General features: G+C 41.3%; 2 protein-coding genes and 1 pseudogene across 4 annotated transcripts in view; 1 reads left to right on the top strand and 2 right to left on the bottom strand.

Annotated features, from left to right (window-relative positions):
• Positions 1-1,838, top strand: part of dnajb2 (DnaJ heat shock protein family (Hsp40) member B2) — a 54,687-nt gene extending 52,849 nt beyond the window's left edge. For all 3 annotated transcript variants that reach the window (XM_034018846.3, XM_059031997.1, XM_034018856.3), the window contains exon 10: positions 993-1,838. In XM_034018846.3, the coding sequence (XP_033874737.1) occupies positions 993-1,003 (11 nt within the window). In that variant the 3' untranslated portion in view covers positions 1,004-1,838. The remainder of the gene's footprint in view (positions 1-992) is intronic.
• Positions 1,839-3,352: 1,514 nt separating this feature from the next.
• Positions 3,353-5,941, bottom strand: LOC117407305 (putative nuclease HARBI1; annotated as a pseudogene).
• A 3,771-nt stretch (positions 5,942-9,712) lies between these two features.
• The window catches only part of LOC117410794 (receptor-type tyrosine-protein phosphatase-like N), a 190,673-nt gene continuing 176,831 nt past the window's right edge, over positions 9,713-23,554 (bottom strand). Inside the window, exons 14-23 of the mRNA XM_034017621.3 lie at positions 23,178-23,381; positions 22,497-22,644; positions 22,267-22,340; positions 21,526-21,603; positions 21,297-21,416; positions 20,128-20,294; positions 17,334-17,387; positions 12,873-12,937; positions 12,517-12,590; positions 9,713-11,650 (exon numbers count right to left, since the gene is read on the bottom strand). Coding sequence (XP_033873512.3) covers positions 11,579-11,650; positions 12,517-12,590; positions 12,873-12,937; positions 17,334-17,387; positions 20,128-20,294; positions 21,297-21,416; positions 21,526-21,603; positions 22,267-22,340; positions 22,497-22,644; positions 23,178-23,381 — 1,056 coding nt within the window. The 3' untranslated portion in view covers positions 9,713-11,578. The remainder of the gene's footprint in view (positions 11,651-12,516; positions 12,591-12,872; positions 12,938-17,333; positions 17,388-20,127; positions 20,295-21,296; positions 21,417-21,525; positions 21,604-22,266; positions 22,341-22,496; positions 22,645-23,177; positions 23,382-23,554) is intronic.

Raw genomic sequence — 23,554 nt, 5'->3', positions numbered from 1 at the left:
CAGTGCTCGTATGTGCAGTGTTTGAATCATGAAGACGTCATGGAAAGTGTGCCTTGGGTTACACTGCCCCATAGCGCTAGTAAATGGTGTAAAGCAGTGGTAATCAACTCTGGCCCTCGAGATATATTCTAGTCCTTCTCGTTATTCCAACCATGTTCTAAATTACCTAATTGCCTTTTAGCGGCTTCAATGAACTACATTAGAACCTGCTTGGAGTAAAAACCTGGACTGGATTAGATTTTGAGGGCCAGAGTTGAGTACCACTGATATAAAGCAACAGTGATTTAGCAACAAAAACATGCTGGATGACTCCCAGGGTCACACAGTAGGCCATGTTCTTGTTCGTTTTGCACCAGTGTAAAGTTGGACCCTGTAAAGTTGTACAAGAAGGTTTATTGCTGGTTTTGCTTATTATAAAATATTTCTTTACCTAATTTTTTTATTTTACTTTTACACAATACTGGCATTTTAATGTGTAGGCAGATCAGCTCATCAAATAAACACATAAATAAAATAATATAGTGCTGGGACAAATATTGATATTCACATTTATAAATGACTGAATGAAAAAGACACCACTTAAACGCATCAAAAGTAACAGTTCCTCATGCTTATAGCTGCAGTATTCTATTTAACTCCACAATTAACAAGCTGTTCAGGCTAAAACATCACCCTTACATCCATGCTTGACATGACAATAACCCCAGCAGCAGCAGTATGGATGCCATCATTTTGGGATACGCACCTGGGCAAGGACATTCAACTGAAAGCTCTCCAAGGAAGACTTTCATCCTGCACTACAAGAGTAGTGTGTGTTTTTTTTTTTTTCTTTTTTTGTCACAGAAGTAAATGGTGTCCCAGCTCCCCCGGTGACGTCTTCCTGAGCTGCACAGTTGCTTTGTGTGCAGTTCATACAGAGGGGCATGTGTCAGGCCTCTTGACAGCACAAGGGTGTCGGATTTATTAATGTTTCTCTGGTTTGCTTTTCACAGGTACGGCCTGAGAGAGGAACCATGTTTATAACAAGAAGCCTGGACTGGTAGAAGTTTTCAAAGTTTTATTTGAAGTGACTTAACTTTGACTTGATCTTTATGTAACCTGTAATCAATGTGTTGTATTTATATAGATAACACTGGATTGACTGGATTCAAACCTCTTAATGTCTCTTCTCGATTTGTTGAATCTGAGTCTAGTTTTCCCTTGGTTTGAGTGCAGAAAGACACACGGTTTGCTTTACTCCACTCCACTTCTTTATGCTGAAATATTAGTAAGAGTTCCCATCCAAACAGCCCAACACAATTTTGCTGAATTGCTCCCATAAATCATACAGATGTGGCCTATTCTATACTCGAACCACTAGTTTCAAATATATGTAAAACTGGAAAGGTATTTCCCTAGTTATTTTGCTCACAGCTCTATTATAATAACCTGTTTGTGCATGTTTCTGGTGTTTTGAGGGAACATTTTGTTAGACTCTGCAATTGTGTGTATTTCATCCACCCACTGTAATGAAGGTGTTTACCCATTTTCAAATCAAATTCAACTAGTTGTTCACAAGTTGAAATCTTTCATAGAAACAAACATCCAAATAAGAAAATATAAGAGAACAATATGTGCTCTTAAATACATAATTATATTTATATATATAAAAAAAACAAAAGCATAGATGAATATACGTAGGTATGTACATTATATACCTTCTGTAAGTATTATCTATGTGAGACTGAACATGTTTTATTTATATTATTGACATTGTTTTGGGGTTATTGTGTATTAATGGCGGGTAATTGTTACATGGAGAAAGAAACCTTTCTTAATAAAGAAAGTTATAATTTTCACTGCTGTCTCATTTGGGAATTCTTGTGTAATGACATTTAGACTAAATGCTGTTTTGGTAACACTGCCAATAATTTAGCAGGCATCATGAGTTAAAACAGAACAATGCAACTTTCACAAGGATACACAGAACTTCTTGACAAGCATGGCTGTGTGGTATGCATGTATGCAGTCTGGGGAGCACAGGTTTGTGTCCTGGCTGTGTGGTGTGCATGTATGCAGTCTGGGGAGCAGAGGTTTGTGTCCTGGCTGTGCATGTAGGCAGTCTGGGGAGCACAGGTTTGTGTCCTGGCTGTGTGGTGTGCATGTATGCAGTCTGGGGAGCACAGGTTTGTGTCCTGGCTGTGCATGTATGCAGTCTGGGGAGCACAGGTTTGTGTCCTGGCTGTGCGGTGTTCATGTATGCAGTCTTGGGAGCACAGGTTTGTGTCCTGGCTGTGCATGTAGGCAGTCTGGGGAGCACAGGTTTGTGTCCTGGCTGTGCGGTGTGCATGTATGCAGTCTGGGGAGCACAGGTTTGTGTCCTGGCTGTGCGGTGTGCATGTATGCAGTCTGGGGAGCACAGGTTTGTGTCCTGGCTGTGCATGTAGGCAGTCTGGGGAGCACAGGTTTGTGTCCTGGCTGTGCGGTGTGCATGTATGCAGTCTGGGGAGCACAGGTTTGTGTCCTGGCTGTGCAGTGTGCATGTATGCAGTCTGGGGAGCACAGGTTTGTGTCCTGGCTGTGCGGTGTGCATGTATGCAGTCTTGGGAGCACAGGTTTGTGTCCTGGCTGTGCATGTATGCAGTCTGGGGAGCACAGGTTTGTGTCCTGGCTGTGCATGTATGCATTCTGGGGAGCACAGGTTTGTGTCCTAGCTGTGCGGTGTGCATGTATGCAGTCTGGGGAGCACAGGTTTGTGTCCTGGCTGTGCGGTGTGCATGTATGCAGTCTGGGGAGCACAGGTTTGCGTCCTGACTGTGAGAAGTTGTCGACCTCCGCTGGGGATTCCACAGGCAGCAGCATTGGCTCTGGTGCTCCAGAAGGAGGCAAGATCAGCAGGGGCTGTTTCTCCTCATTACACTACAACGGACCCTACTTAGCTCAAGCACTCACCTGCAGGGCTGGTCTGCCCTCCAGAGGGTGGGACACACCGATATCCGCGCTCAAGCTCCTGGGTGTAAAGAGGCGATTGGCTTGGCAGTGAGATGGAAGGATGCCCACTGACCTTCAGTTCTCCTGAGCTACTGTGAAGAATTGCTGTGAAGTAGGACTGTAATTGGACATTCTAAATTAGGGGTAAATTAATTGGGCAGTAAAAACACCCTTTATACACTGAGGTGGACCCTTTGCTCCCCCCACAATGGTGTTGGTAAGTGTCTGCATGGTTGATGTCCAGTGATTGGATTATCTATGTGTGATATACAGCACTACAGTTAACTACAGTTTATCCTATTGATTCTCAATAGCATTCAAACAGGCTCTTTGACTAGTGTGCAATCTCTAGGTGAAAAATAAATGTTCTCAGGCAAATGTATGCAGTTGCACAACTCCACAGACATACTTTATTCACATCAAGTTACAAAATAAATATATATTTTTTTATATAACTTTTTTTTTTTTTTTTTTCCCCCACTGGTTTGCTACAGGTATACACCAATACTAGGATAATAATCTCACCAACAACAATAATAATAACAGTAATAATCATAATAATAACGCTCCTCTGTCCAGGGAAGCAGCAGTCTTTACAACACTTGTTTGGTAGGATGTGGAATAATAATGTCAAGGGTAGGACAACCATTCTGCTAGAGCACACTCCCCTTTATTCAGATATAGGGGTGGGGGTAGTAAGACTGTAGTGGCATTGGTAAAAAAAACAAAAAAAAAAACAAAAAAAAACAAACAGCAAATGCCTTTAAAAATGTAGACAGACAACATGTGACACCGCTTACACCAGAGTCCAGGATACAGTGATTGTCAGAGAGGGTGGAGGTGTTGCTCTGTGATAATATTATACCTGTGCTATCATAACGAGTTACTTCAAGTATGTCCTCCACTCTTCAATTAAACCCTGTTGTTTGAACAGAGAGAAATCCATCTCAATGTTACAGAATGAGAAACAAACCCCTGGAGAGTGCTCAAGAGAACTGGAAATATGGATTACTTCGGTGTTTGGGTCCAGTTTCATTCCAGTAAAATTAACAAGTGTTTTTACCTCTCAAAAATAGGATTTAATTAAACACTTTGAAAATAAGGCTCTAAAACTTGAATTGCATAGAGTTATCATTATATCTATAAAATATTTCAAATATTTGTTACATTTTCTGTGCAAAAAAGTAGTAAATAAGTCCAAGGCAGAGCTTTGTTAAGCTGGTGATTTACAGCAGAACTCTTGGCACTTCAGGTTTGGATCTTTTCTAATGAAGTATAACTACCATTTTAAACCAAGTGATCCAATCATTTTCGCTTGGAACTCATGAGTGTTTAAGCTATGATGAATAAGCAAGAACCATACAGGGCAGGTTGCAGGATATGTCTATATAATAACTGGGGAGCAATTTTTTCAATGGGCTCATCCAGTTGATATCTCCCATATTAACCATCTGGGGCCGGTTTTCAAAACTTTGGAAATTGGATCTCGTCGTTTGATCGGGATTATATCTCAAAATTTGGGTTTTCAAAACGTTTAAATGTGATCAGGATTATTCTGATCTGGATTTTGTTTCAGTAATCCAATCCGACATTTGATCATGATTAAAGGGCTGCAATCTGACCTTATTCGGAAGGTGGATTCAAATGGTACAACTTCGTAAAACTATCTATTTCATCTCCATTTTGATGGAAAACATCATAATATATCTTAAATAATGTAATACATTATCCACGGTTTTTATAGTATTATTCATGTTGTTATAACACTTTATTAACAGCATCTATCAGATAAAGAAAATGAAAAAATGCTGTTTGCTCGAGAGCACGATTAACTCCTGATTTTGCAACTGATAAGAATTAACAGTTCAACCTAGAAAGACACAATATAATGGGAAATGTTATTTCTCCAGCAAATATAGGCCACACACCCGCATGTGTGTGCTTGTTATTCATAAGTAAAAAAAGTAAACTGAAGCCTACATATCTTTTAATGTCAAAGTTTCAATTAAAGTTTAATCCCTTTTAGAAGTAGCTCTTTACAAAGGCATCTCTCATTGCACATCCAGCAAGTCGATCCTGCTGTGATGTTAAAGGTGTATCATGGTGTTGTTCTTGAGGCTCCGGAAAGTCATCATTCCAGTCCTCCCCAGTGAATGGCACCTTGCGCATGATAGCAATATTGTGCAATTATTATTATTTATTTCTTAGCAGACGCCCTTATCCAGGGCGACTTATAGTCGTAAACAAAAATACATTTCAAGCATGCAATACAATGCATGCTTGAATGATGTTGCATGCACGTGACGGATCCTCACGCAGGTAATTCAAACAAGCAAATTGTCTCTTCCGCACCCCATTTATGCATTCTGTTGTGCATTTTGCTGTGTTGGTGCTGGCAAAAGGCGTAATCAGCCACGGTAAAAGCGGATAGGCGGTGTCACCTAATATTACACCACCCGGTGGATTCCTCTGGAATTCCTGGTAGATGCCACTCTCTCTCAAGATTCTTGAGTCTTGAACAAAGCCTAGCCATTTCACTACAGTTATGTTAAGATCTGCATCACCTATCAGTTGCACATTGATGCTGTGATGTCCTTTTCTGTTGACAAACTCCCATTCACTTTCATGAGGTGCCTGAATACACACATGCGTTCAATCTACAGCTCCGATAGTGTTAGGCATATTTGCCAAAGCAAAAAAAAAGTAGTTTTGTTAGAGCAATTTGCTGTGGGTCGCTAGGAAATGTAACAATAAGCATCTGTTCTTCTACAGACAATGCATGGCTCCTTAAAGTAATGCGTTCAAGATTTGGTTGAACCAGGTCTGTGATATATCTAATATCATTAAGGCCACATCGGTACCGTGCGTAAAGTTCATCATTGGTTTGTTGCTTCAGTGGTGTTGGTCGCTCACTATATATTCTCTTTCAGTATTTTCTACATTGGTGGAGACGATGAACAACCAAGGTCATGACTTCTTGTGAATGTGTGTTCTCTTATCAAAAACAAGAGAGCTGCTTTTCTTTCACCTTCATTATTATTATTATTATTATTTATTTCTTAGCAGATGCCCTTATCCAGGGTGACTTACAATTGTTACAAGATATCACATTATTTTTACATACAATTACCCATTTATACAGTTGGGTTTTTACTGGAGCAATCTAGGTAAAGTACCTCGCTCAAGGGTACAGCAGCAGTGTCACCCACCAGGGATTGAACCCACAACCCTCCGGTCAAGAGTCCAGCGCCCCTAACCACTACTCCACACTGCTGCCCCTTCATATCCCCACATATATGTGGAAAGGCTAATACAAGTCCACGCCCGATTTGTCCCTAACTATCTAAAACTGTTTCCATTGACACCTTTCCTGCTGTAGCCTATTAGAATGACATTTTCACATAACTCCCACCAGTAAAGGCAACTGGCAATGATGCATTAATTGTATCAAACAGCCTATTTAAACAATAAATAAGTAGCACACACTATGTTAGCAAGAAGTCAAATATGGAGGAAGAAGTGGTTGCTGTTACTCATGGTAAAGGGACAAATGTCACTGTTTCGGAGACGCATGATCTCCTAGAAGAATTAGACATCATTGTGCCATAACTGGCTAGATTTAGTGGCAGTGCAGCTCCAGGTAACTCGGGCAACACTGCTGAAGACAAAAATGCAGCTTGGGTTAATATTTTAAACCAAGTGAATTCCACCGGGTCTGGCCAAAAAAGAACCTTGGATCAAATGAAGTTAAGATGGAAAAATCTGAAGCCAAATACCCCCAAACTGGCAACAAACCATATCGACGTGGGGATTTTACAGATTTGGTCTTAGACATCATTTGAGGAACAAGATCACAGGCTCTCTACGGAATATCCTCCGTCGCTAGTGGAGGTGAGTCGGAGCTGATCACAATGTGGACAATACAGGAGACAAAGAGTACCACAATGTGGACAATACAGGAGACAAAGAGCACCACAATGTGGACAATACAGGAGACAAAGAGTACCACAATGTGGACAAAGAGTACCACAATGTGGACAATACAGGAGGCAAAAGAGCACTCCATCTGTGAGCCTGGAACCATTGATTTCAGTCAAGAGCTGCAGCCCACGACCGGCGAACACAACTCTAACATTTCCCTGCAAACAAAGCCTTCTACAAGCCTTCTACAACTGAATGTCATGCAGCTAAGGATTCATTAAATTCTCAAAATGGAGCGAGGTAACCAGTGGTGTACCACAGGGATCAGTATTAGGTCCTCTGCTATTCCTACATTAATGATTTAGATTCTGGTATAGTATGCAAACTTGTTAAATTTGCAGACAACACAAAAATAGGAGGAGTGGCAAACACTGTTGCATCAGCAAAGGCCATTCAAAATGATCTAGACAGCATAATAGAGAAAAGTGTAAAGTATTGCATGCAGGCAATAAAAATGTGCATTATAAATATCATATGGGAGATACTGAAATTGAAGAAGGGAACTATGAAAAAGACCTAGGAGTTTATGTTGACTCAGAAATGTCTTCATCTAGCAATGTGGGGAAGCTATAAAAAAGGCCAACAAGACGCTCGGATATATTGTAAGAAGTGTTGAATTTAAATCAAGAGAAGTAATGTTAAAACTTTACAATGTATTAGTAAGACCTCACCTAGAATATTGTGTTCAGTTCTGGTCACCTCGTTACAAAATGTATATTGCTGCACTTGAAAGAGTGCAAAGAAGAGCAACCAGAATTATCCTGGGTTTAAAAGGCATGTCGTATGCAGACAGGCTAAAAGAATTGAATCATTCAGTCTTGAACAAAGAAGACTACGCGGCGATCTGATTCAAACATTCAAAATCCTAAAAGGTATAGACAATGTCGACCCAGGGGACTTCTTTGACCTGAAAAAAGAAACAAGGACCAGGGGTCACAAATGGAGATTAGATAAAGGGGCATTCAGAACAGAAAATAGGAGGCACTTTTTTACACAGAGAATTGTGAGGGTGTGGAACCAACTCCCCAGTAATGTTGTTGAAGATGACACCCTGGGAACCTTCAAGAAGCTGCTTGATGAGATTCTGGGATCAATAAGCTACTAACAACCAAACAAGCAAGATGGGCTGAATGGCCTCCTCTCGTTTGTAAACTTTCTTATGTTCTTATGTTCTTATTAGCTCAGTGCAAAATGTATCTGGTAAAAGAAAGAGGCGTCTCTATCGCACTGCACTAGATGAAAGTGACGATCCATATAAGATTTGAGTTCAAAAGGAGACACAACTGGCACAAGTTCAATAAGCCTTGCTGAGGAGCAAGTGAAACTGACTAAACTTCAACAAACTGAGACCCAGTTACGCATGCACCTCCTTAAAGAGCATCTGAGAGACGCAGGACTCCCGAGCGAGGAGGATGTTAATATGTTTAAAGTCTTTGCATTCAGTTTAGATTCTGTGCAATATTTTGTGCTAATTATATAAATGAATGCTTCTTTAGTTGAATACCTTGATTGCCAGTTAGTTATTTTATTTACTTGTTTACTTATTTGTTTATTTGTTTGTTTGTTTAATCTCACAACCAAATAAATATGTGCACTCCTAGGGTATTCCTATTATTTTTCCCCTTTAGCTGTATTGTGAATAAAGATGCACACACTGTCTTTTTCTGAAAAACAGGATACAAATTATCCAGATAAAAATAATCCTCATCACGTAAAGCAGGATTACAAAATCTGGATGAATTTTGTCTGGATTAAAAGTTTTGAAAACCTGCCCCTGGTTATTACTGGAAACCTGCGCTCATTAACACTGGCACCAGAGCGCGCCCCCAGCACGAGCTGCCAAACTGAAAGCAATTCCAACCGCACCGCACACAGCTGCTGTCTTCTCTTGCTTCTTAGCTGGGAAAAACAATTGCTCACCAGAGACTGCAAAAGAAACTGCACAGGGTAGTGTGTGATAAATGAGAATGTAATGCCCACCCTTCATTGGCTGTGCATTAAATTATAATATCACACACTACCCCAAGCATTATTCTCTATTACAAAGAAGTCTTCCTGTTTTAATGCAATGATGAAGTGTGTAGAGAGGCTCGAACTCTCTACAGTATAGATTCTGCCATACAGAATCTATACTGTAGAGATCAGGCATTTCTTTCAGTTTACTTTCAACCACAGTGCTTGTAGTCAGACTTCCATGAGAATTTACTGTTGACATGGTGAATTAATCAAATTCCTGATCCCCTACTTAAGCCTGGAATAAATTTAGGGGGCACAGTGCTACGTGTATCTGGTATGATAACAAGACTCACACAAACAAAAATGGTTGCACATATTAAGGGTGTGTTTTGGAAAAGGCTCCCCACTCCCAGTTATACAAACCTGTGTCCATGACTAGACTATCCACTGGAGAGCTTAGCAGAATGGTGTGCCCTACATAGAAGTGGTCTTAAAACAGAGCTTGTAAGCAAATGTTTCAAATTACAAATGATATGAACTGGGGGGATAAATACAGACACGCAACCTCAAGGCTGACAAGACAGTTAGAAAATTACTCAAATAACCACAATGAGTTAGAAAAGTATCTTGGTGATATTAAAGAAGGTTTTTGTTACAAACTAGTGGCCTGCTTTTAGAACAGACAGGATAGACTTTTAGTGAGAATCATATGAGAATGTCTGGTCAATTAAATCATATTATGAAATGTTTAGGCACACATTTGTTTAGTTCATGGAATTGACCCCTGCATGAAAACTGGAGGCTGTTTGATAGGTTTGAAGGAGTGTGAAAGCTAATATTTTCAAGGTTTTTGGATAAAATTGAAAAGAACTTGAAATATTCCACTAAGCCTATACACTTATCTGTCTTGTATGTGCTAAAGGGGTTTATTGGTGGCTATTGGTTCTAACTATGCCTCTTCTGGTTGTTCAAAATTATTTATTTATTTATACCCGGAAATGTGTATTTTTATTTTTTACAGATTTTCATAATTATTATATAACCTGCGTAGGAATCCTTTTCGTAAACAATAAAACCACATTATTCAATGGTACTTATTTATTTACATGTTTTTCAGACTTTCCTCTCAAATCACTATACAGTTGATCACTTGTAAAAAGAAACACAAGGCCACTTACAGGCGTGTTTGTGATCAGACCCTACTTATTTCTCTATTGATTGTCTATCAAATGCACACTACTATGAGACAATCAATGTATGAAATATTTGCTAATGCAATCTGGATTTCCATTTTGACGCTAAGTCAGTGCTGAAAGGATGCAAACGGCTTTCGTTTTCAATGTTGAAAAACTTCCTAGAACGATACTTGTATCCCAAGAAACTGCTTGAATTTCCATCTGAACTAATGCAGCTTGCAGCTTTGACTTCCACCAAGATGATAACAGCATGGTTCAATTGCAGAATATTTTCTATTGCAAAGATAGGGTTACTGTAATCTATTAATCATTTGCTGCATTATATCACATGATTATTATATTTGATTATTTGGATGAAAGGGCTTTTTTGTGCTTAATTTAAAAATTTATATTCCTTGAATATTCATGCATAATCAAAAATATCTCAAAGCAAAGCTATGTGTACATTTATAACAAAATGAATCAAAGGCATAACACGGAACACAAACCTCCTGGTTAATGTTGATTGTCATTGACATTTCTGTTTGCTTTTAAAGAAACGTCATTTAATTGAGAGGCAAGTCTGAAACACACAACAGCTGTAGTATATTTACCTACTGCCTTCTGACTTTTATCACTGAATAAAGGTTGTAAAGCCAGCTAGATAACGCTTTCGTAATTCTATAAGCTATACTTACCCACTTGGGAGCTCTTGACATTGCAAAGTGTAGTTCTAGCAACAAACCCTAAAAAATCCACAAATGTTCTCTGTCATGCACTCCTATTCAGAATGTAGATCATATGTGCATTTTTTGAGCAAACATGCATTTCATTTAAAATAAATGATTTCGGGTACCATGCTGCGTTACAAACAGCTATCAGTCTTCTGCCTGGGGAGAATTTCATTCTCTAGTGAAATGGGCTCGGAAGAGCTAGATAGCCTGAACGCAGTGCGCCTGTTTTCTTTAACCTCTGTGGTGTCAGGAGTCATTTTTACAATGGAAATGCGTAACAGGTAAACATTTTTTAATTGGTTCCATTAGTAATTACAACTTTGGTTTTATTTTTGTTTTCTATTTTTCCACCCCCTCACTTTATAATCTGCACCCTGAAGTCTGTTTCTATAATATTTTATCCTGTTCCAAAAGCAGGTCTTTACATTGAAGGAGATTAAAAATGACTACATAAAGTCCACGACGCATGGATGGATACATAATTATTTAACTTGTAATTGGAAAGTGTATAGAATCAGAAAAATAGGTTTGTAATATAACATAATATTTTGTGTGAGGACTTTGCTGCCTGTATATGAATCAGTTCCCAGATTGTAACCAACACTGAGCTTTGTTATTTCATAGATTGGGTTTGGATAACTTCACTTAATGAAAAGGGCAGGGGCAGTGCTGTGTGCTCATGTAGTGGTGTCTGTATATTACAGGTCAGGTTTGCTAGCGGCTCAACCTCCACCCCACCTCATGATGCACCTCACTCTGAAATCACTGGGGCAAAGCCTTCAGAATGGCATTGACCTCTTCAGCGACTGCTGTCAGCGCAAACTCAAACTGGTCCTGCAGAAGAAAAAATAAGAGGTCATTTCTAAATGTGTTCTACTTTGGTCCTCTAGAGCCCTAAAGTCTTTGTTTCTAATAACCCAATTTAGAAATGGGTAGACTGAAGCATGTATATTTAGAAATGGGTAGACTGAAGCATGTATATTTAGAAATGGGTAGACTGAAGCATGCATATTTAGAAATGGGTAGACTGAAGCATGTATATATTTTCTTCAAAGTATTCTACTAAGCTTTCAAGAAAGAGAGGAGCAGTTTTCCTTTCATTTAGTACTTTAGTATCTTTTCTTGAAATTGTACATGGAAATGTAGAACTAAACTAGGGATCAGGCTACAGGTAATAATGTTTTTAAACAAACAGTTTAATTAAACATGCCAACATTCATCAGAGATAAAGGGATGCCTTGTCAAGAACTGCTTTTGTTGCATATCAAAACTCTTCATGTGATTATCAAAATGAAGTTAGGGCTTGCTTGACAAAATGTTAAATCAGATACATTTATGATAGGTTTACATACTGGGTTTAGCTTTTAGATTAGTTTTTTCAAGGGAGAGCAAGACTTTTCTAACAGTTCACTGTTGCAGATGGAGGGCTCATTTCTTGGCACTGATCCCCTACTTAAGCCTGGATTTGTATCTAAATTTGTGTGGAATGTAAATGCTTTGAAAACCACCACATTAAAACAGCTATGAAACACATATAAAGGGATACATAACACATTTCATCCCATGTCATGAATATCAAACATAGGTACTGAAATAATCAAAAGAAGATTAAAAAACCTATAGTTTCTGAAGCAGGCCAGATATGCCGTCCAGTTATAATGAAAATGGTAGCATGGAAAACTTGAGCGACTGTACTGTACCTTTGTGCGGACCATGCCAGGTCTTTGATCACGAATGTGTTCCAGTGTGGCTGCAATATCAATCTCCTTCACTCCTAGACACAGGAAAAGGACACATCCTTAGCAGGAAAATTTCAACCAAAGCCTTTCTCACTGGTATGTGGTGGGGTGGCTAAGACTCCGGAGCTCACTATTCATTCATTTATTAGGAGGCTAGAGGATCCTGGAAGCTAGAGAGATTCAAATGAGCCAGCTCTCACTCATTACTCTTTCGCAAGAACACTCACCATCAAAACAATATCAAAAGATCATGTCATCTTTTATTAAGAAATCAGTGGTTCAAAAAGAAATGACCCCATTTAAAAGGGCACGCTCACCTTTAGCCATTCGGTTGAGTACCATGTCAATCAGGATATAGGTCCCAGCCCTACCTGCACCATCACTAGAGAACAATAAAACAAACAAATCACCATAAAATGCAGAAACCTGCTCCAGTTTATAGGGTTTGCAGTTGTGCGGTATACGTACAGTATGATACAATGACAGGTCAGACCTGGTTAATCTATTTCAGTTCCTGCACTGCTTCTCCTATATATGCACAGCTATGGCTAAACGATTTGCAGCACCCCATAGAACTAATTTTACTTCATGTAGTCAAATGAAACCTGCTGAATAATGTTACGTTAACATATTGAAATACATACCGCTTTGTAGTTTTTCATATACTTAAAGAAAAACTGGCAAATTGAAAAATGTGACATTTCGAAATCTAACATGAAATACTTCTATTATGGTTACCAGTAGACTTTTGCAATATAATTTCGAGTTTCTTTGATTAATTATATGATGTTAAATAAAATATCTAAATTATATATCTAGGTGATGCTAAACTTTTGGCCATAACTGTATTATATAGTCAACAAACACCCAGAACAACTGAAAACACCCAAAACAAACACAATTAAAAGACGTATTTGTTTTGTTTACAGCACCGGCATTTACTGGCAGATAATGAACTGAAATGCTGCACTTGGCAGGACAGCATCCAACATTCCATTAGCTTCTTCTTATTCTTTGAAACTGAAATCTGCTTTTTCTTCATAAAACTCCACATGCAAAGAAACAGCACTGTAATGTAATGTACCTGGACTGCAAAGAAACAGCACTGTGATGTAATGTACCTGAACTGCTTTACTATGCAACGTTAGGTTATTATCATAACCCTGGTTCCCTGAAATAGAAATGTATCCATTACACAATGGGTTAACCTATTATATCCGATTCAACTGAAAACTTCTACCAAAGCTGCGTCTGAAGTCCGCAACGTCAGTACGCCTGTCTCTGTCCCCACAGGAGACAAAACTGTGTGCAGGACGGCGCTCAGTGCCATACATTTTCTTCAGCCTACTGCATAGAATGTATGCAGCGACCAAAGAATTGTAATGGATACATGTCTCTTTCAGGGAACCAGGGTTATGATAATAACCTAACGTTCCCTTTCAAGTACGAAATGTATTCATAAGTATAGTAAGTATACACAAGCCTTCGCAAGGACATGACTTGCAGAACAGTCAATTTGGCGAGACATATGTCTTGCCATACTTATAAAGCATGGTAAAGTCCACAGAACACATAATTACCTCATGCATGTGCTTCTGAATCCGGCATGTGCTTCTGAGAGGGCGCTGTCAGCTCTCTAGTTCCAAATGCAGGGTTCTGAGGATCCAGGATATTAAGCCTGTAAAACCGTGTGATGGTGTGAGGAGTGGCCCACACTGCTGCATTGCAAATGTCAGAGACCGATGCACCCTGAAACAACGCCCAAAAGGTAGCAAGACCCCTGGTGGAATGACCTGTGACCTTCTCCGGGTCGCCAGTCCAGTACTTCAGGTCAATTATAGGCTCCAGCTGCTCCTCAAACGTGTCCCAGTCGATCTCCAGGCAGCTCCACTCCTGCCGTGCTTGTGGTATTGTAGACAACGGGGCTTCTCCTACTTGTGCTCAAAATGGCAGTGTCTCCCTCTCAGGCACGTGGGACGGCAGCTCCTCCTCCCGCCATATGAGGAAGGAGTCGGGGGACACATGCCAGACCTCGTCAAGCTCAAAGCACTACTCTTTCCCCTCCAGGCAGGTCAGGCAGACATCCAGAGTAGCAGAGACACGGCGGGACCTGCGACCGTCCCGGCGCTGTTGTTGTTGCGGCTGCTGCTGTTGTTGTTGCTGCTTTTTCCTGCTGCTTCTCCCCTTCTTGCTCTTCGGCCTCAGTTCCTCTCGTGCCCGTGGCACTGAAAGTGGCACCGCTGGTTGTGAGGCCTTCAGGCGGAACCAGTCTTCAGCTGAATCCACCTCATTCTGCCGGTAGGCCTCCATCCAAAGGGGGTCTTCATACGGACACACGGCCCGCAGGTGCCCAAACTCCCCACATGCGCTGCACCACGGAGCCCCTTCCTTTGCCAGCCGGAGCTGTCTCTGGTCGAAGTCTTCTTTGCAGTCCATTTTATTTATTTTTATTTGTAATCCTTTTTTTTCAACCAAAAACACTTTTTATTTTCTCTTTACAAACACCTTTCTTCTTTTTTCCACAAAAACACTTATTTTTTCTCTTCACACATACTTTACTTTTTTTTTTTAACTTTTCGAAATAAATAAAATAAAAAAACGCCTGCAGTACTCCCTGGACTGACTCGTAGAGGCAGTGGTTTATCCCACATGAGACATGTGGCAGATGACGGCTTTGTGGATGACGTCAGACCAGGAAATGAATTCACAACACATCAACAGCCGACTGGGGTATGAAAAGCGCTGCGGCACGTTCATTAATAAATAAATGGTTTAAACAAAACAAACGGCGTGATGGCCAAAAGAAACAGACAATACAGCAAACAAATACTGAACAAACAAGTATCATGCTGGTCCAAATCCAGCATGAGTAGCAATTGTTGTGTTTTTAGTTTCTGTTTCACTCATGTCTCTCCCATTCTCCACTCCGAACAGTCTTCCCCGATCAGCCAAAGCTGCAGGTTTATATACATGTGACCGTCTTCAAATTAATAATAAATTAATCTGGAGATGGTCACATTCTGTACAGGGTTAGCATGGCTGGGGAAATTTAATCCCATCCATGCTGCAAAAACAACAACTACAACAAAACACCGTAGTGTATACACATTTAAACAATATGTTTTTCAATAATAATACAACAAATACAAAATACAAAACATATTATGCACAGGGGCTGGGTGTACCCCATTACAGGGACTTACCCTCATCAAATAGGTCCTGGAAAAACTGCAGAATGACTGGCATGGGGCAAGTCGTGGGAGAACCATGTTCTCTTGGGCCAGTACATGGCTCGTTCCTGCCTGATTTTCTCCAGGCACATCGGAAGCAATGCTACTGGTGGAAAGGCATAAAGGAGAATCCTCAGCCACTTGTGTGCAAGGGCGTCGACTCCCAGTGGACCCACATTATCCAGACTGGAGAACCAGAGAGGACAAAGAGTGGATTCCAGGGAGGCAAAGAGGTCTTAATGGCTGGGTCGCTAGGGGAATGGTGGTGGCTAGCCTTCTTACGCCTCGGGGGGATGAAGAGGATGAGGCTGACGGAGAAGACCGCGAGGGGCTTTTGCCTCTGTGCTGTTGTTTGGCGACTGCAGCATGATCTGCCGCCGGCGGTGGCGCACACTGCGTTAAGGGGGACATGTCCCTCTGAGAGGAGGTCGAGGGAGCAGGTTCTGCAAAGCGATTGTGCCTGCGCTCGACTGAACGCCTAGTGAGCACTGCATGGGCCTCACAAAAGGAGCAATCCTGGAGAGTCTGTTAAACATGCTCAGCTCCAAGACACCACATGCATTAATCGTGCTTATCCTCTGAAGGGATGCAGTTCTTGCAGATTGTGCAAGAATGGAACCCAGGCATCGTTGCAGCAAGACCGTATAGTAATGCGCACGGGTGGTAACACGGTGCGGTGCATGGCACGGTGCGGTGCATGGTATTGAAGCACGGTAAGGTGTACAGTGCGGTATGGTATGCAAGGTACGGGGCACAGTATGGTATGCATGGTACAGTGCACAGGGCATGGTACGGTACACTACGGTGCACGGAGGCACGATACGGTAAATGGTGTGGTACAGTGCACGGTGCGGTGCACTGCGGTGCGGTACGGTGCATGGTGTGGTATAGCTGGAAAGGCCAAATAGAAAATGGCACCGATGTCCTGTTCACAGTTTTGTCTCCTGTGGGGGCGGAGACAGGCATGCTGACATTGCGGGTGTAAGACACAGCTTTGGTAGAAGTTCTCAGTTGAATCGGGTATAATAGGTTAAAACTGTGTAATGGATACATTTCGTACTTGAAAGGGAACTGCACACATTTTGCAGAATTCTAGGCAATACGTGTCAATGTAGTTACTGAAGAATAAATGCAGAACAAGCAATGTACAGTATGATTACCTTGGACGCAAATGTGTCACAGTTTCAGTCATACAGCCATATTTACAATTACAATTGTAATAAGAAAGGAGAACATGCCATTGTACCACAATTCTACTTGGAAGTCAGCACAATGGACGGATTAACAGGTCTGACTGTATACAATACAATTTCAGTTTCTACTAAAAGAACACTAACAATAACAGTCCAGGCTTTTCAGTATAGCAAGCTCTAGCTATACAGTAGGTCCTAGGAGACTGAAGGAAACTCCAGCTCTGGCTCTTCAAATTTATAGTGATCTCCAAGTAAAGAGGGCAGTACTCAAGTCCCAATTCCCCCAGCAGGGGTCACTGTGGTACCAAGACAAGACAAATGGGTACTTTAGAATGCAATAAAGCTGGAACTGTACCTGCAGTGTACAATAATTGGACAGGAACGGCCCCTGTAGCACTTGTTCACCTTCCTGAAACAAGAAAAACAATGAAAGTTGCAGTGCTCCATGAACTTACAGCTGCAACTCCCCTAAACCTCATGAAAATGAGAGTCAACATAATGTTGCAACATCAATGTGCCTTACTTTTGCCAGTGCACTCCCAACACTGATAACCTGGTCAGCCCTAGCACTGTGCAACTAGAGATCGCCTGTACCACCAATGCATGATCAACACTCCAAGTGTACCAGAAGTGCAAACACATCCTATGAAGTTAATACAGTACTGAAATCCCAGTATGGACCTCGGGTGCAACTTATTTGTCCCCATTAAAGAACCAGTTTCCAGGTTGTATTGGCAAACAACAGTAAACACTGAGGTAACTTTAGACATTAAACGATTCAGAGGTAAAGCACAGAAGTCACAACCTTGGGGAAACAATGCACTAAGAGGGACGAGCATCACCGGGATCAATGACGTTTTCTTGTTCTCAACAATTTATGAAAACTGGTCTAGTTCCACAGAGTGTTAAAGGAATCTCTGGGGAGGGAGAAAGCATACTGATCAAAGCAAAGCCTTATCAAGAGAGGAGGATGATGCTAAGAGGGAGTGCTTAGGTGAAAACGTCAACCAGCAGGAAGTTTCAACGATGCTCCATGCAGCAGCCACAGCTGCCAATGATCACTTTTGTGACTATGCAACTGGACTCAAGACTACTAGCTGCAAATCACAAAAATGACACTGACAGCTGTGTGTCCGACGGTGTAGACCCCCATCGGAGAGCCAGCCTTCCCACTGGTTAAACTGGAAAGGCAGGAGGGGGGCTGAGATAGATGGGCGTACAGTTAGAGCTGAGGACAGGGAGGAAGGCTGGAGGATTGGGAAGCAGGCTGGTCAGTGAAGAGCTGAGGACCGGTCTAGAGGGACACCAAAGTTCTGACACACATGCTTGTGGTTGAAGTTAAAGATTAGAAGAATGGCTAACCTATTGCCTATAGCTGCAGACAAGTCTTAGCGGTGAGAGTCTGGTGTGCTCAGTGATTTGAAATGTGGAAGGACTGGCAGACTGTATTGGAGGTTAACAGCACTGCTATTTTCAGTTTTTTCGGATGAGTTTGTGTTTTCATTTTACATACATGCTTAAGAAATTTCTGTGCTGTAAGTGGAATTCTTTACATAGTGCAAATGGAACGGTGGCACACTGGTAATCCTGCTATTTGAGATACTGTAGATGGTTTTAAATGTAGTACCATTTTCAGTGGGGCCTTGCTTTGTTTTAATCTCAGCATATCTTTCAGTGATGCTTGCTTGTATTTGACAGGATACCCAGGGCTGGGGGAACTTGAGCCTGGTTATAGTATACAGTTGGAATCTTTTACTATTTGAACGTAACACAGTACCAGTTGTAACGGTGTTGTAATTATTATGTTTTACTTAGATAATACTGAACCTTTATTTAACCAGAGATTAAAATCTCTTTTTCAAGGGAGACCTGGTCAAGAAGGTGGCAAATAATTAAAAAACACACACATTCAAATTGAACACAATCAATACAAACAAGTAATCCAATTACAAGAAACCATTGAGAAGCACCGGCCAAAACAAAACATGTCTCGCTGCATAGATGTCCATTTTTAGTCTCAACTCCTTAAAGGTCCCCGACAGTAAGTTTCAATTCTTCCTGAAGTTTATTCAAAGATAAAACTTAATGACGCTAATGTCACCAGGCTGCACCTTCATTCGTATGAGACTGCAGTACTCATTTTTTGGTTTTGCAGTTTTATTTTTTCTAAAATGAATGATTCTCAACTCCCATTTGCAAAGGCAAAAACATCCCTGTTAACCTGTAATGAATGATGATTGATCAGGAAAGATGTAATAAAACCATGACCTGCCCCGCTCTCTCCCTCTCAGTCCCTGACTTCAAATGAGATGTATTAGAATTATAATAGACATAATGACCTCTTTGTTAGTCTTCAATGTTTAAGTACAATAAAATATGTATTATATTTAAAAAGGAATCTTGTATGAGGTATTTTAATCAAGGAGATTCCCACTGGTGTGTGTGTGTGGAATACAATGTAATTTTAATAAATCTATTTTTGAGTATGTTATTTATTGTTTGAAGTTCTGAAAACATACAAGGGGGATTTCAAGGATATTTTAAAAAGCCAAGAGACTTGCTGAAAAGATTACTGCTAGCCTGTGGTCTTGCAGAATACAAGAGCTATCTAGTCCAAGCCATTGAGGAGGCTCCTGCAATAGAATGTTCATTCGAACAGGAGGGATGTACAGTAGAGAAATGGAAAAGGCAAATTCAACTCTTTTTATGAATTCAATGTTTTTTAACTATAACTTTGGGACAGGGTGGATTGGTTACCTGGTGTTTGTAGATTATGAAATGGAACCAGTCTAGTCAGAATAGGAGAAGATATAACTGTTTTTGAGGGAAACTTGTTTTTAAGAGAAGTGATCTCCACCACATTTATAAAACATTAACGCTGCCACTATAAAACATCATGTATAGAAGTTTCTTGGAGTTCAGTGATTGCAGGTACCTGGAGGATGAACTACTCTCTCACCCCTCTGGAGGGCAGGATTGAGGTACACTGGCTTAGCAGTGAGAGCGTGTGTGTGTGTGTGTGTGTGTGTGCGTGTTTGTCTGTGTCAGCATGTGTGTCTGTGTGTGCATGTGCGCGTGTCTGTGTCAGCATGTGTGTGTGCGGGCGCGTATGTGTGTGTGTGTGTGTGCGCACGAGTATTTGTGTGTACCTGCGAAAATCCAGCAATGGGCGTGTAGAGGTGGGGATGCCTTGCGCTGGCCAGCTCAGGAAGTGAAACTGGGTAAGAGTTCGGGTTTCCTGGGACTGGACATTCTTCAGGTAGAAGCTGCGCACCAGGAAATCCTCACACCAGATGTGTTCTGAAACCAGGTTCACCTGGACCAGGGACAGAGAGTTAGGCACATTATTTAACGAATAAAACTGGACGAGTAGATGCTGTAACCTTGTGGAACAGTAAAAAGGATTATTTAGACTATATGATTTTTATAATTCTTTTTTTTTTTTAATTTAGTGGTCGCCAATTATTTTTCTTGTTTTCTCCCCAATTTAGTAATGTCCAATTATTATTATTATTCCTTATGCTCAGCCCACCACTACCACCCCTGAGCTGACTTGGGAGCAGCGAAGATGAGCACACGCTGTCCTCCGAAGCGTGTGGCGTCAGTTGACCGTTTTTTTACACACTGCAGACTCACCATGCAGCCACCCAGAGCTACAGCGTTGGAGGACAACGCAGCCGGCCAGACTACAGGGGTCGTTGGTGCGCGGTGAGCTGAGGACACCCTGGCTGACCTAGCCCTCCCTCCCCCCGGGCGGCGCTCGACCAATTGAGCGCCGCCCCCTGGAAGCTCCCGTCCTTGGTCGGCAAAGGAATAGCCTGGACTCGAACTTACGACGTCCAGACTATAGGGCACACATCCTGCACTCCACGTGGAGCGCCTTTACTGGATGCGCCACTTGGGAGCCCGTGATTTTTATAATTCAACGTGCTCCTGCATTTAGCTTAATAAATCCTTAAGACATTGACGTTTACTCTAAAAATTTAAGAAAAGTCTAAATAATTTTTTCTGTAGTTGAATATTAGCCCATCGTAATAAGAACTTGTGTGTCCACAGCTCTTGAATGGGTTCAATAGAGCTTTTTTTCAGATCAACCAAGGGTAAAAAAAGACCTGCACTATGGTACCTTTGTTGCAGTTCCAGCTGTGAACTTTTTTTTACACAGATTGGGTTAGACTGGACTGCCACAGACAACACACCTGTGATACAGAATCTGATGTCAGGAATGGGAGTTTATGTGAATAGTAATAGCCACACTAAAATTCCAATACTAATGAGCAGATTCTAATGAGATCTGATGAAGAGCCCTTAGATATACCTCATAGATGTGATAGAGGGAGGAGCCCTCGTCAGGCCAGTAGCGGTCACACTGCTTCTCTCCATCCTCCACCAGCGGGGTCATCATCACTATCACGGTGCAGCCATTCTCCCACACCATCTGTAGCAATAAAATAGGCTTTCTTGAATGCCGAGGTCCTTGTTCATACTGTGAAACAAGTTTAAACTGTACAATAGCGCCAATGCACACCTGAATGCTTGACACTTACCTGCCAGAAGTCAGCGATGGTGTGTGACAGGGGGCCCTGGGTGGCGATGTAAGCAGGCATCTTTGGGTCATGTTCAATCTGGGGGATCACAGTGGAGAGGTTTTAAGAAACCAGACAGTTATTCTTTACAATGGCTATTACACTTGCTTTATCACTCTTTCACTATGCTTTATTACACTCTGCTATGATTTTACTATAGTAAACTTTTATAAGGAGAGGGTGCACTGTTTTGATCATAAGCATATGAGCTGCTGTACAGAAGCAAAAACTGAAATGTTCATGAGTTATATTCCACCAACCTACCCTCACTACCTCCGATTGGTGTTAATATGTTTATTTCAGTCATCATTTTGACACTACACTAAGTGCTGCAATATTACATTTTCTTTATTTATCAGACTGTATTGTGTGATAAAGTAGAAAACTCACCTGGTTATTTTCTTATCACTATTGGCATACCAGTGGCAATAAACAGAAAGGAGGCTGTCCACTGGTTTCTAGTTTAGCACTCATTTGGGTACAAGCAGACATGGCAGTGTTTCAGACTATCATTATTGCAGTGCAGTGTGATGGAGAGCTGACAACACTCTGTTTTGGTGCTCATTATCAGGTGCAGAGTGACAGTGCTAGTCTTTGACTTTCCTCTAAATTAGAGATGCAATGGACATGATTTTCCAAAAATAAAAAAAAGCTAAGTGTATGAAATGCAGAGCTCAGACTGGCTGAAGATGATGTGCTTACTATCGTGCTGGCATTGATGAAATCTGTTCTGGAAGGATTGATCTCCGCTTTCAGTTTCACTCGAGCATGGTCATCTAGAAGGAAAACAGAAATAGTTACAGCAATCAGAGTCCACTATCCCTCTTCCAGCCTCTGTTGTGAACCACCTACTTAACATGTTCATACTTGTGGATGTTACACACAAGTTTTAAGTTTTCTTTTCTATATTTGTTTGTATTACTCTGACTCACAGGGCACAAAGTCTGGGTTCCTGTTCTTCTTGAGGTTGGCCTCACTCTGTGCTAGAGAGCAGGTGCTTGGCTCTGCCTGGTACGAGCACAGTGCCTCCCACTCCTTCTGAAGGCGATCCTTATTCTTCAGGTGGTCCTCCATATAGGCCTGAGGGCACAACACAACAGGGGGAGCTTAATGCAGAATCAGATCTTCAGAATACACTGTTCTGTATACAAATACTGTTGACCAAACTGATTTTAAACAGCAACACAGGTTTTGCAGGATTCCTCAGTTCTAAGCAAAATCCTACCTGTTACCAGTAATAATTTGTTTAATCTGATATAGACTGTAGAAAACTATGTTCTTGAATACATTTTTGCCTTATAGTATTGTCACTAGCTGTCATGTTTTGCAGCCTGACTGTGTGCCAAAAGAAGATGACCCAACTGCCTTACTAGGTCCTATTTATTAATCTTTTTGTTTGTTTGGAAGTGTTCTCAAATATTAGAAAACACATTTTATTCAAGCGCAGAAACTCTTTAGAAATAGTTGAGAAAGGTTTTATCACTGCCAAATTAATACCATTTCACTTTTGAAATGACTTTTGTGAACAGACCCCCCTGAAACTCATACTTGTGAATAGCAAGAGTAAAATCCCTTCTTACAGTGCAGGTGACTGGAATCTGAGCCCCACTCACCAGGATCATGTGCCCGGTGGAGATGTCCATGTTGGACTGCGCTGGCTCCTCACACCAGGAGGGGGTGCTGCTGTGCGAGCTCGGGCTGGCCTGGGGGGCATCACTGAACTGTGAGGAGACGCTGCTGACCCGGGAGGTGTCTGTGCCCCCCGCCTCCTGTCGGCTAAACGATGTCTTCGCTGCCATGTGCTGACGACACAGCTCCTGACAGAGGGAAACACCAACACTCAGCAATCAGCTCAGATCAGTATCTATTCAACATAAACCGACCCACTTGGAACTCATACTATAAAAACATCCACCACAGATACTGGTAAAATGATCAATTAAGCTATAACTACAGGATCAAAAATCTGAGATGAGGAGTTGAGAATTTC

This window comes from Acipenser ruthenus, chromosome 10 (assembly GCF_902713425.1).
Source record: "Acipenser ruthenus chromosome 10, fAciRut3.2 maternal haplotype, whole genome shotgun sequence".
In the NCBI taxonomy this organism is placed as follows: Eukaryota; Metazoa; Chordata; class Actinopteri; order Acipenseriformes; family Acipenseridae; genus Acipenser; species Acipenser ruthenus.
The sequence above is the reverse complement of the archived record's forward strand: the minus strand, read 5'-3'. Positions and strand labels throughout refer to the sequence as shown.